The 12,881-nt window shown below is 35.9% G+C and overlaps 1 protein-coding gene across 1 annotated transcript in view; it reads left to right on the forward strand.

Annotated features, from left to right (window-relative positions):
- The window catches only part of Ppn (Papilin), a 408,909-nt gene that overhangs the window by 232,891 nt on the left and 163,137 nt on the right, over positions 1-12,881 (forward strand). The window contains exons 15-16 of the mRNA XM_068227548.1: positions 2,517-2,658; positions 4,355-4,464. Of these exons, the coding sequence (XP_068083649.1) occupies positions 2,517-2,658; positions 4,355-4,464 (252 nt within the window). The remainder of the gene's footprint in view (positions 1-2,516; positions 2,659-4,354; positions 4,465-12,881) is intronic.

Consider the following 12,881-nt stretch of genomic DNA (forward strand, 5'->3'; position numbering starts at 1 on the left):
TTTGTCCCATATTGGCATCAACTCAACTAAGACTAGGTTGAAGGAAGAATCCCACCTTCCATTACTTATCTTTTTATTGCTAGTCTATGTAATTATAAAACATGTTCCAGCTTAAAATCTAGTTAAATTATTTAAAGTGATTTTAAGCTGGAATATGTTTTATAATTACCGATACATAGCCTAGCAATAAAAAACAAATAAATATTGAAAGGTGGATTCTTCCTCAACCTAAACATACTGTAGTTGATCATGCATCATTAATAATTTGTCATATATACACCTTCTACTTGCACTTTATATATCTATGATGTGGAGGAGTTTGAAGCAAATGGAAATGAAGGAGCAGACAAGTAGGAGGAAAATGAGAGTGCAGAATTAAAAGTAAATGATTTTATGATTGTAAAATAGCCTATCAAAAGAGGGTTGCATTGCATTGGTAGCATTGAAAATTATACATACAAAATTACATTTCTGAGAAAGGAAGTTGTTGATACTAATGTTTAATGTTTCTTTCTGGAAAATGAACATGCACGTAAGGCAGAAAAAAACACATTGTTCAATAGACTGTGCCAAGATATTGATTTTTGAGTTGCTCCCAGAACCTTCTTATAAACTTGCATTATTAGATTCACCCTACAAAATTGCAATATTATAATTAGATATGGATAATGTCAAAACAGTGCTAACTTTGGACATGTAAATGAAGAGTAGCATTTTAAGATGTTCATATGAGAGTAAATGTACTATAACTTAACAGTTCTGCAACAGAAGTTATCTGAATGATGTCATTACTTTATGATTGCGGCACAAATGAGAAACGTCTGCTGACAATGTCAGTGGTTCGTACTGTGTGCTACAACTTATCATTATTATATTACTGTTATTCATCTAGAACTCAAAACTGATCCTGTTGTTATGGTGCCATGCCAACATATCCTATTGTTGAAAAATACATAAATGATTGAATCCACACCATCTCATAGGAATCGCCTATTTTGTGGTATTGTGTTTGTACTATATTCCTAGTCTTTTACCATCCGTATTAATCGTTTTCTGTTGCCTTTTCCTGAGTTTATCAGCTCCCTTCATATCCTGCACTGCCTACCAACATCAAAAGCAAAGATCTTTATTATTACGATTTTGCTTCATGTCGCACCGACACAGATAGGTCTTATGGCGGTGAAGAGATAGGGAAGGCCTAGAAGTGGGAAGGAAGTGCCCGTGGCCTTAAGGTACAGCCCCAGGATTTGCCTGGTGTGAAAATGGGAAAAAAGGAAAACCATCTTCAGGGCTACCAACAGTGGTGTTTGAACCCACTATCTCCCGGATGCAAGCTCACAACTGTGCGCCCCTAACCACATGGCCAACTCACCCAGTAAAGCAAAGATCTGTCAATGAATGTTGATGACTCCCTTTGTAATGAAGCTGAGAAGCAGAAATAATGATTTAAGAAGACGTGAGACTATTTCGGTTATGGCTTTCATCCAACCTCTGCTAATTCTATTACTCCGATTTCTTCCTCAACCCATTCATGCCATATGATGAGTTATGGTCGCATGTGATGTGTTGGCGCATGAATCAAATGACGAGCTCAGCTGACAACACAGTGCCTCGGTTATCTTTGTATATTTGATTCCCTTTGCAACATAATTTGTAACAATACACACTTTAGGGAACTAGAGGCATGTACTGTTGGTAAACAATGCTGTCTTTATTTCTGTATGACACTGGAATTGCTGAATAAGTTTATTTTCATCAGTATTCAGTATTCATTATGCAGTAGAACCGGGTTCGTGGTAATGTCGACGAGAGATTGAAAGCGCTTTGTGGACATTGTTTTAGATTGCAATTATGGCAATAATGACATTTTGGAAAATTAATCCGAGCTTGAAAATAGTGTTAGCAACAGTGAAAGTGAAAGAATATTGAAGAAAGTGAGAGTGAAAGTGCCGTGCCAGGTTCTTCCAGACTCGCATGGCCAGTGACAAAAGAAGAACCGTAGTGACTGGAAATTGGAGGGAAAAAAGACAATAATCCTGACATATAGCCATTTCATGGATATAGCGGGTGTTTCAGAAATATATACGAAAAATGTATAGTCCATCCGGATCCGTTCTTTTTGAAATTAATTCAAATTAACATTTGTACCATAGCCAGCAGTCACTCATGCATGTTTTTGTGTGATTGGTATGCTCAAACTATGGGTAGGCAAACTAAATCTGATTCCACAGTCAACAATGTGGTCATTTATTGTGACTTGAATGGGTTAACTTGCCACTATAACTCACCATTTATAACCTAATTTCATCATTTAAACTCCTTTTCAGTACTCTTATTAATTTATCTTGGAGAAACAAATCTTTATACTGTAGTTTTCTTCTTCATTGCTCTGAAATATGACTTTTGCTACTGGTCTCTTCAGTTCCTTATCACAATGTTTCAAGTAAGTTAAAGAAAACCATTAGCAAATGAAACATAAATTTGAATGAAAGGTTTATTGATAATTTATTTTCCAGTGTACCAAGAAATGTGGAGGCGGTGACAGATCCCGCAAAGTGCTCTGTTATATTGAAGATCAGCCTGTGGAACCAAGCAGTTGTGACATAGCAAACTTCCCCTCAAGAAGTGAGACATGTAATGCACATTCCTGTCCTGAGGGTGAGTATGATTAAGATTTTTGGAGTAGGCTTCCCAGTCAAAGGCTAAGGCCCAATACACACAACAGTCTTTTCTTCTTTTCAATAATTTTTTGAACCTGCTTACAATATTCTCAATAATTTTCAGCTCATCTGAAAAGAAATACTATGCAGCTAAAAGTCACCAGTGATCTCTTTATTCCAAGTCACTTGCCCATTATGTCATAAACATATGTGACTAACACAAGGGCACAATTACATGTGTTTGCTGCCAGAATGAGTCAACAGAGAGAAATATGCAAGTTTGAAAGGGTATGATTGTAGGAGCCCATAAATTTGAGCATTCAGTTAGACAGATTTCTCAGCAGACTATCACTTTTCCCACACCTTTGGGGTCGCGGGTGCTAACTGTGAACATCATGTGGATTTTGGGCCTGTTTTACAGCTGGATGCCCTTTCTGATGCCAACCCTATAAGGAGGGATATAATCACTATTATGTGTTTTTGTGGTGATTGTTAAGTGTAATGCACTGTCTGAATATGAAGAGGAAAGTGTTGGGATAAACACAAGACACCCAGTCCCTGAGCTAGAAGAATTGGTATTCAGACGTGATTAATATCCCTGACCCAGCTGGGAATCAAACCCAGGACTCACTGAACCAAAGCCTCATTGCTGACCATTCAGCCAAGGTGTCGGATATATTATTATTATTATTATTATTATTATTATTATTATTATTATTATTATTATTATTATTATTATTATTATTATTATTATTATTATTATAATTAACTAGTAGCAGCAATTACAATAAAAGGCCAAATATTTTGCCGTATATAATTTTTTTTTCATATTTCAGATCAGTTCCCTATTGGGAATGACCGCAAGGATTCTGAATTCTATTAAATTGTTACAGCCAAATTTTTACAACAGTCAAGAAAACCTTATACTATATATATAAAACAATTGGAATAATTCAAAGTTTGATAAAAAAAAAAAAAAAGAATGCAATATTTTCCAAACAGAGATCTTAAAAGTATAAATGATGATGATGATGATGATGATGATGATGATGATGATGATGATGATGATGATGATGATGATGATGATGATGGGTGCTGTGGGAGTCCTTAATGACATAATTTACATCAATTGCCATCTTTTCCAACCTGCTGTGCTGGATCTGCATGCTCTTAATGGTGTTCCATGCATATTTTGTTACACAGCCTCTGCTTCCCATTGGCAGTCCCCTTAATGACCAGCATTCAGGAGGGATGTTATATTTTTCACTAAAGTAAGTCATGCATGGCTCATAGATGTTCCTTTTTCATCAACCTCTCTAGCCTGGGCTATATTGGTCACAGATCATATGGTTGGATTCATAACCACTGCTTTGCAAATCCAACAGTAAATGGCGACATTGTCAGGACTCCTTATAGAACCATTGGAAGTGAGGTAAGACACTTCTTCAAACAATTCATACTTGAGTTCCCTTGGAGTACATGCAATAGATGATCTTACTCTGTGATGACGCAAGTTTTGGAGTAATTCCTCCTTATGATAAAAGCCCAGCACATAAACTAGGGTTTTGATATTGCTACAGTCTTGATGACAGAAACAGTTTGTGCTGGAACTTCTGTCAGGGGCAAGAACATTATATCAAGGCACAGTGTTTTCACAAAGACTCATTTCTAAGAAAATATTTTGCTTGTTTCAGATCAGATCATACCCGTTGAGCCAACAGACACCTGGTTGGGTGATGCAGAATGCATTGAATATTATGATGATACAAGTTTCATGGACACAACTCTAGGCCTGGAAGATGAAGTAAGTATGCTTTATGTTACGAGAAAATATTCATCTAATTTAGTGCAACAATTTTTGTTTCTCTTTGCTACTATACTTGTAAATAATACATGTAATTAGTTAGTCAGAGTGGGGAGGGGAAATATTTTGACAGGGCGAGTTGGCCGTACAGTTAGGAACACACAGCTGTGAGCTCACATCTGGGAGATTGTGGGTTCGAACCCCACTGTCGGCAGCCCTGAAGATGGTTTTCCGTGATTTCCCATTTTCACACCAGGCAAATGCTGGGGATATACCTTAATTAACGCCACGGCCACTTCCTTCCCATTCCTAGGCCTTTCCTCTCCCATCGTTGCTATAAGACCTTTCTGTGTCAGTGAGATGTAAAGCAACTAGCAAAAATAAATAAAAAAAATATATATATATATATTTTGTCCTTGTTGAGATAACTAACACATTCACTTCAGATTCATAGAAGGTGACAAACTTGCCAATGTGAGCATGTTTCTTGCTTGGAACTCTATGTATGTCTTCATCTCTGAACACCTGCCATAATGGATATTCTTCAATTGAAACTATTGAATTATTAGAAGTATTTTAACACTTTATTTGAAGCTTAGATACAACAAAGTTAAAACAAACCTCTGTCTGCATACATCATTCAGCCATGATGTTGAAACAATAATAGATATCAAAGAATAAAAACAAAATATATTTCAGTGAATAATTAAATAACATTGAAATGAACACTTTACTCGAACACTCTCCCTCAGGGGAATGTGTGTTTTACTCTTTCAGGTCTTTTACGTCCTGTATCACCAATAAGTTTCACAAATCTTGGTTTACTTAGAGATTTGGTAATATTGTCAGCAAGCTGGCATTCTGTTGAAAAATGCTGGATCGCTAGGATTCCCTCATTGGCCACCTCTCATACATAAGTGTCTCAGGCAAATGTGTTTAATTCTGCGATGTTACTCTGGGTTCTTCGTAAGCTTTATTGTAGCCTCATTATCCACATACAGGGTTGTTTTTTTCTTGAAGTCCAACAAGTTGATCAAAAAGTTGCCTTAGCCAGACAAGGTCATGGACTCCTTCACTAGCAGCAACCACTTTGGCCTCCATTGTAGATATGGCTACACTTTGCTGTAGCTGACTCGGTTAAGATATCGGTCCACCAGCATACTTGCAAATTAACCCAGTCATTGATCTTTCGGTGCCCATGTCGCCACCCACATCAGCATCACTAAATCCCTCTAGTCTACTCAAAGTCTCATCATTATGGTAAACTGTGCCTAGGTTCTCTGTCCCTCTTCACTCTAAAAACATATTCAGTGGATGGATTCTCTAATGACCTTGAAACCACTCCTACTGCATAAGAAATATCAGGTCTCATTGACACCATCAGATACATTAAGGCTCCAACAGCCTATCTATAGGGTTAGTTAGTTTCTTTTCTCCCTATTTGTTTCTCTAGTGACCCGACAGATAGCATCAGCATAGTCACTGGTTTGGAACTCTCCATATTAGGCTAAATCTCTTCATAACTCGGCATGTATAACTTTTCTGATCAATGTGAATTGAGCCATCTTCCTTCTGGGATATTTCTAGACCTAAAAAGTAAGACAATGGCTTTATAATTAACTTTAAAAGTCTATTTTAAATCTTGTAGAAAATTTTCCAACTCTTTGTTAGATAACACAACTATCCTGCCATCAAAATCAAGTGCAATATTTATTTTACACTCCATTTCTTCATACAAAAAGACATGGGTCTGAATCACTAGGAGTAAAGCCAAGATTCTTAAGAAAATTCACAAAGCATTCACACCAACAGCAAGCGGCCTGTTTTAAACCACACAAACTCTTTTAGTCTGCATATTTGACCTCTTCCATCATCATAGCCGTCGGGTTGTTGCATATAAATCTCATCTTTCTCACCAAGATCTCCATTCAAGAATGCAGTCGATATGTCGAATTGTGCCAATAGCATTTTCTCATTTGCTGCAGTGATGAGTAAAGCATGAATGGTTTCCATCTTAGCAACGGGGCTAATGGTTTCTTTGTAATTAACATCTTTTTCTTGAGAAAAACTTTCTCTGCAAGACATTCTATGTATTGTTCAATCAGACCATTGATATTTTGCTTTATCTTGCATACCCACTTACATGGCAATATCTTCATTCCTTTAGGTAAACGCTCAAGATTCCAAGTCTTGTTTTCTCTTAATGCTTTCATCTCTGCATCCATTGCATTTTTCCATACTCTGGAGAACTTTGAGCTTGTAGTTTCATCATAGCTTTCAGGAGTACCCTGCATCTCTGGTACCACAAATGATATGTACTCCTCATAGCATTCTGGAAGTCGAATGCCCTCCCTAAGGGTCATATATTTATGGACTTCAGATGCTTCATCTTGTAGAAAGTTGTGAAATTCTCCTTCATTGGATTCTTTTTTGTCTGATTTATCTTCTACAATATCTGGTTGCTTGGCCTGATCATCTTCTGGGAAATGGAGTGTCATACTACCCCAAGTCAGTGGAGTATCCTTAAAAATGGCATCTCTAGATCATATTCTTCTGCTTCCATCCCAAATTCTGTATCCAAAATGCTCATAGCCAACCAGTATTCCCTTGACAGCCTTTTTATCCATCTTCTTCCTTCCTTGTTTAGGAGTGTGAGCATAGCATTTGCTGCCTAGCCGTTCTGTTAAACCACATCTCAAATGGCATTTTATCAGGAGTACCTGATTTTTTTGATCTATTTAAAATATATATGACAGCATATCTGCCAGCTCTCCCAGTTTTACACCATTTCTCCCACCCTCCCACTCAAATTAATTCTCCTGATTTTAAAAAATCCTGCACGTAATATCGGACTAAAAGTGTGAGATGACAAACGCCAGTCGTCCTTTGAACAGATCGATTAGAAATTGATTTTACTTGTTTTGAAGAGTTGAAATTATTAGGGGTCCTCATATTAAATACAAAGACATTTATTAATGTAAATTGATCACATGTCGTTGACATCAGGTACTAGTTTCAGCACTTAACTCGTGCCATCATCAGGCAATGAGTGAAATCAGGCAAACACAAACAACTTTAAAACATTTTAAAACATACTGTAACACATGCATTGATGAATATTAACACTATGCGCCCGCCGGTAGTAATATTACTACCACGCGGCATGCGCCTGAGTGCCGCTCTTAGTAATACTACTACCACGATCTTTGAAATTCAGCCATTCGAAAGCTATTCACGCTATCAAATTAGTTTTTGCTTTGACGTGTTGTCGATTCCCTTTACTATCGTTAGGTGATGTTGTCGATCGATAGTGGTTGGTGATGCAACTTAGGGACGATGTTTCGTAGCCACGTGCGCTCAGTTAGATCTTATGTAATTGCTGACATACGTACTCCTCGCACGCTCCGGTTAGATAAGCTCAAATTTATGTGCGTGTGTTCTAATGATAGATTATATGACTTCACAGATCTAGAATGAAAGTGTAGTGAGGCAACAGTCTGCAATCATCTCTCAAGTAGTCGATTTATACTGTATAATTATTGAGATATGGATCCCGGACCTTGTACAAGTAAAGGAAATCTTACGCGTGCATACAGCCCACGGATAAGTGAACAGATTATTATGGAACTTGTGAATGATTCAGATACTGATCTGTATAAAAGTGATCGTGAAGAAAAAATATACAAGTCCCTCAGGATGCTGAATCATCAGATTCATCACCAGAAGAACCAGTCACAAAAAGACGAAGGGAGATGAGAAGCACAGGAACACAATGGAAACAAGATATTACTCCTGTGAACAGGCCCGTTTTTTCTGGCGCACCAGGACTGAATGCTAATAACCTTGGTATTTCTGCAGAATCTTCACCTCTAGATTTCTTTAGTTTATTTTTTGACAGTAATGTACTGAATGTTATCCGAGTGGAAAGTAACAGATATGCCCTACAGCAAATACATCTAAAGAAGCAAGAAGGCCTTTTGAAACCTAAATCAGTGCATGCGCAGTGGAAACCAGTGACTCTGAATGAACTAAAATTATTTTTGGCAGTAGTGATTCACATGTGTTTGATTTGTAAACCTTTTCTCCGGGACTACTGGAGCACAACATCAATTCTAAAAACTGACTACGCAAAGTCCATTGGAATGTCGAGAGACCGATTTCTCGCTATTCTGACAATGTTGCATCTGAACGACAATGATAAGCAAAAACAAAGGGGCCTTCCAGGCTACGATCCTCTGTTCAAAATCCGACCAATACTAGACTGCATGAAAACCAGTTTTCAGAATTGTTACTCTCCTGATGAATCATTGACAATCGATGAAGCAATATGACCATTTCGGGGATGTATATTTTTTCGTGTGTTCATAAGAGGAAAGCCACAGAAGTATGGAATCAAGATCTTTCAACTCTGTGAAGCGATGAGTGGTTACGTGTGCAATATGGAAGTGTATTCTGGGGCCCATGTCACAGTGGAGGATTACAATTCTTCCTTCAATGTTGCTGACAGACTGTGCGAACCAGTAAAATATCGGGGGCACACAGTGTATATGGATAGATGGTTTTCAAGCCCCACCATTTATGACCATCTATGGTACTGTCAGACTAAAGCAGCTGACACCGTGATGCCAAATCGGAAAGGAATGCAAAAATCAGAGTTTGCGAAAAAACTGAAAAAGGGTGAAAAAATGTCATTGCAGAAAGAACACCTTCTAGCAATAAAGTGGTGAGATGTTCAAGACGTGTATATGCTGAGCACTGTACATGATGATGGCATGATTGAAGTACCCGCAGCAAGAAGGAGCCACGAGAAATCCAAACCATCAGCAGTAGTAGACTATAACAAATTTAAAATTGGTGTTGATAAGTCCAACCAATTGTTGGCATATTATGCATTCACAAGGAAATCGATCAAGTGGTGGAAAAAATTATTCTTCCATCTGTTTGATCTTGCCATAGTGAATGCCTATATACTGTACCGTAAGGCTTCTTCACAAAAACTTCCCCTTTCGAAATTTTGTGAACGTTTAGTGGATGATTTGGTGAGTAGTGCTGGGGCCGAAATTACTGAAGAATCAACTGCGGGAAGGCTAGTAGGTAGAGATCATTTTCCACACAGAATACCTGCAGTAGGCGCGAAGAAAGAAGGACACGCGCAGCGTACGTGCAAGGTTTGCTACGACAAGTCCAAACATAACACCGGTCGCGCTGTTAAGAAAATGACAACCATATATTGTCATAAATGTGACGTAGGTCTTTGCATAGGAGAATGTTTTGAGTGTTACCATACCAGAGCTAAGTATTGGGAATAACAATGTGTAATTCTGTCATTCAGTGACTAAAAACTATCAAACTTTTGTAGTGAATTAGAAATTCAAGTGCGTGAACAAGGATATCAGAATGGATCAATATTGTAGCCTAAGTTTCTTTCCAATGCTAAAGGTAAGCATTTTTTATTTGATTTCGTGGGATAGCCCACTCTTTGTACAATATGTATATAAATTACTTAATTTATAATGCAAAAACTGACAGAACTGTGATTTTTTTTTTCTGAGAGTCTAAATTATGCCAGTACAGGGTAGGGACTCCATCTTGAAACGTCCGGGCTCATAGTGTTAAATGAAATATGATACATGATGATATTGCACTTCAGTATAAAATCCTTTTAAAAATGAGCTGGACACCATCTGCTGATCAAACAGGCTGCTCAAGGTTCCAAAACCCCATATTGAAGTGAGAATTAATACTTTGGGTCTAACCAATTCCATCACATGAACGTTTATTCTTTTAGAACCAAACCACAGATCAAACAAAGTGTCAACTTCACATGACATTAAAACTCTACAGCATAATGTCAACAAGATTAAAGAACTAAAGACATATACAAGCTGGACTAACCACCATGTGTATAAAACAACGGAGTCATCATCTCCAAATGTTGAAACTAAATGAGTAAATTACTGTCTTAGTAACATCACTTTTCATTCGATTATTTTGAAAGCATTCATTCCAATGTAGTTCCGAATTAATAATCAAAGAAATAATTGAATAGAAAAATTCACTATTGGATTGCCTCATTCATTCTAATGAATAATCAAAAAATAATTGGATGGAAAAAATATTGACTATTTGATTGCCTCATTCATTTGAATTAATAATTAAAAAATAATCAAATGGAAATTATAATTGAATAAAATGAAATAATCAAATAAGCGATTATTTTGTATTCGATTATCCCATCACTAACAGAGTGTATGAACTGTCTTAATATTTAATATCTGTAAATTAAAGTTCCTTATTTAAGCAAATGCTGTCTTCTGACCACATAATGGAAGTAAGCACAAGTACTACCAACTAGCAGCAGGCAATATACCGTACTGTCCCCTATTTCCCAGACAGGCTCAACCGGTGCACGAGAGTCCCAGAAGTGGATCGTTCGTGGTCTGGTTTCACTTATTTTAGGAACAGTTTAAGGGACAAGGACTGAGGACAATGAAAAAAAACACACACAATAAAAACAATAAGGCTTGACATTTATTATAAATAGCACTCCTTTTTAAACAAATGAAACAAAATATTTAACAAAATCTTGATGTTCGAATTTTATCTCTTCTCGTAAGATAGTTTGAACAATTCTGACTATCTGCTCCTTCCACACTGAAGTATGATTTACACTGAAAGGTAAATAAAATCAAAATTAGCCTCATCTGGCTTGTTGAAAACAAAATAGTTTGATGATGAACCTCATCCTAACATTATTGAATTATTTCATTTAACAAACTGGCTATTGCAATACAATATTTCAATTCAGAAATATCAATTTTATTTAATCAAAAATGATTCTGAAATGCCACATCATCTCGAAAATCTCATAAATAATGCTGAAATATTGGTATCATAATCTCATCTTAAACTTGATTAATTTCCATTTAATCAAAGTAATTTTTACAGCTCAAATTTGAATAAATTAAATACCTGAGAATTAATTTTTTAATTAATATGATTTCAACAATTAAATTGATCCAAGATTTCTAAAATTATTTTCATACCATGAGTAAATGTTCTTCCTTGAATATCCTTCATCATGATTCAAAATAATTCTGTCATTTATAAGTTAACATTGCGCAACGCAAAGAAAAATTTACAACTGTTTAAATATTCCTGTCTACAGAACTTCATTCATACGAGGTTGAAATAATATGGGCCTATTCATTTTTACTAGCACATTAATATAAAATGTAATTAATTATCCTATAAAAATACCTAAACACAACAAATTCAACCAAATAACTCAGCATGAACAACACCGAAATAACCTAGACCAACCATGATGAACATATAGTCAGGTTAAAACCACATTTAATAAATCAGTAGAAAATATTCCTAGCTACTACACTCACACCACACTCACACATATGATACATGAATTTATGTACAGTATTTACACTCAAATTCTAGAATTTTATTTTTATGTTCTGACTTTTAATTATAATCCTATCAATGGAATTGATCAGATAATAGTATTTAATAACTCGTAACGTTCGACAGTCGGTAGCACGTGATTAAATATTGGCAATCACTTTTGAAAGAAGTAGTAGGATTTGCATAACGTTGATCACATAAAAATCAGCAGTATGCCATTCAGAAGAAATAGACAACACAATTATCACCCCATTAATCAAGTTAAATATCAATGTCACCGGTCATGTGGTCTATGAGTAGCAATAAATTATTTTTATCCCTAAATCTCATTAATATTATTCACCATGTCCTCAAAATTCACAGAACGCATGGTAACCCAAAACACATGCTTTTCCAAACTAAATCCATAAATTAATGCCGCAGGATTTCGTCATATTCCAGACCCATATTTCAGCAATAGAGCACACATTAAATGTATCACAAAAACAATAAACATTATTATCACTCAAGACCATTAATCTGTCATTTAACTGGGTCTAAAATTATTATTATTATTATTATTATTATTATTATTATTATTATTATTATTGTTATTGTTATTGTTATTATTATTGTTGTTGTTGTTGTTGTTGCTGCTGTTGCTGTTGCTGTTGTTGTCAGAGGTGATTATTAAGTCTAAATTTAACACTGCATTAGATGACACTATCCTACCTAAGTTCACAGAAATACATGAGATAAGAAACACATCAAAATATTGTCAGAATAAGATTTAACGAAATTCTGTCCCACACGAGTTTGCAAGTCAAATATTGTTTAAATTAAATTACCTTTTATTGGAAGGGTCCATTATTTTTAAATAATAGGTTTAAATATTTGCAAGGATTAGAATGAATCTCAGAAGACACTCCATAGCTAACTGCACTAATACAGACCAAATAACATTCATACATAACGTAACTATACTACCATGACACCATGCGAATGAAGTGGGAAAATAT

Source organism: Anabrus simplex, chromosome 1 (assembly GCF_040414725.1).
Source record: "Anabrus simplex isolate iqAnaSimp1 chromosome 1, ASM4041472v1, whole genome shotgun sequence".
NCBI lineage: Eukaryota > Metazoa > Arthropoda > Insecta > Orthoptera > Tettigoniidae > Anabrus > Anabrus simplex.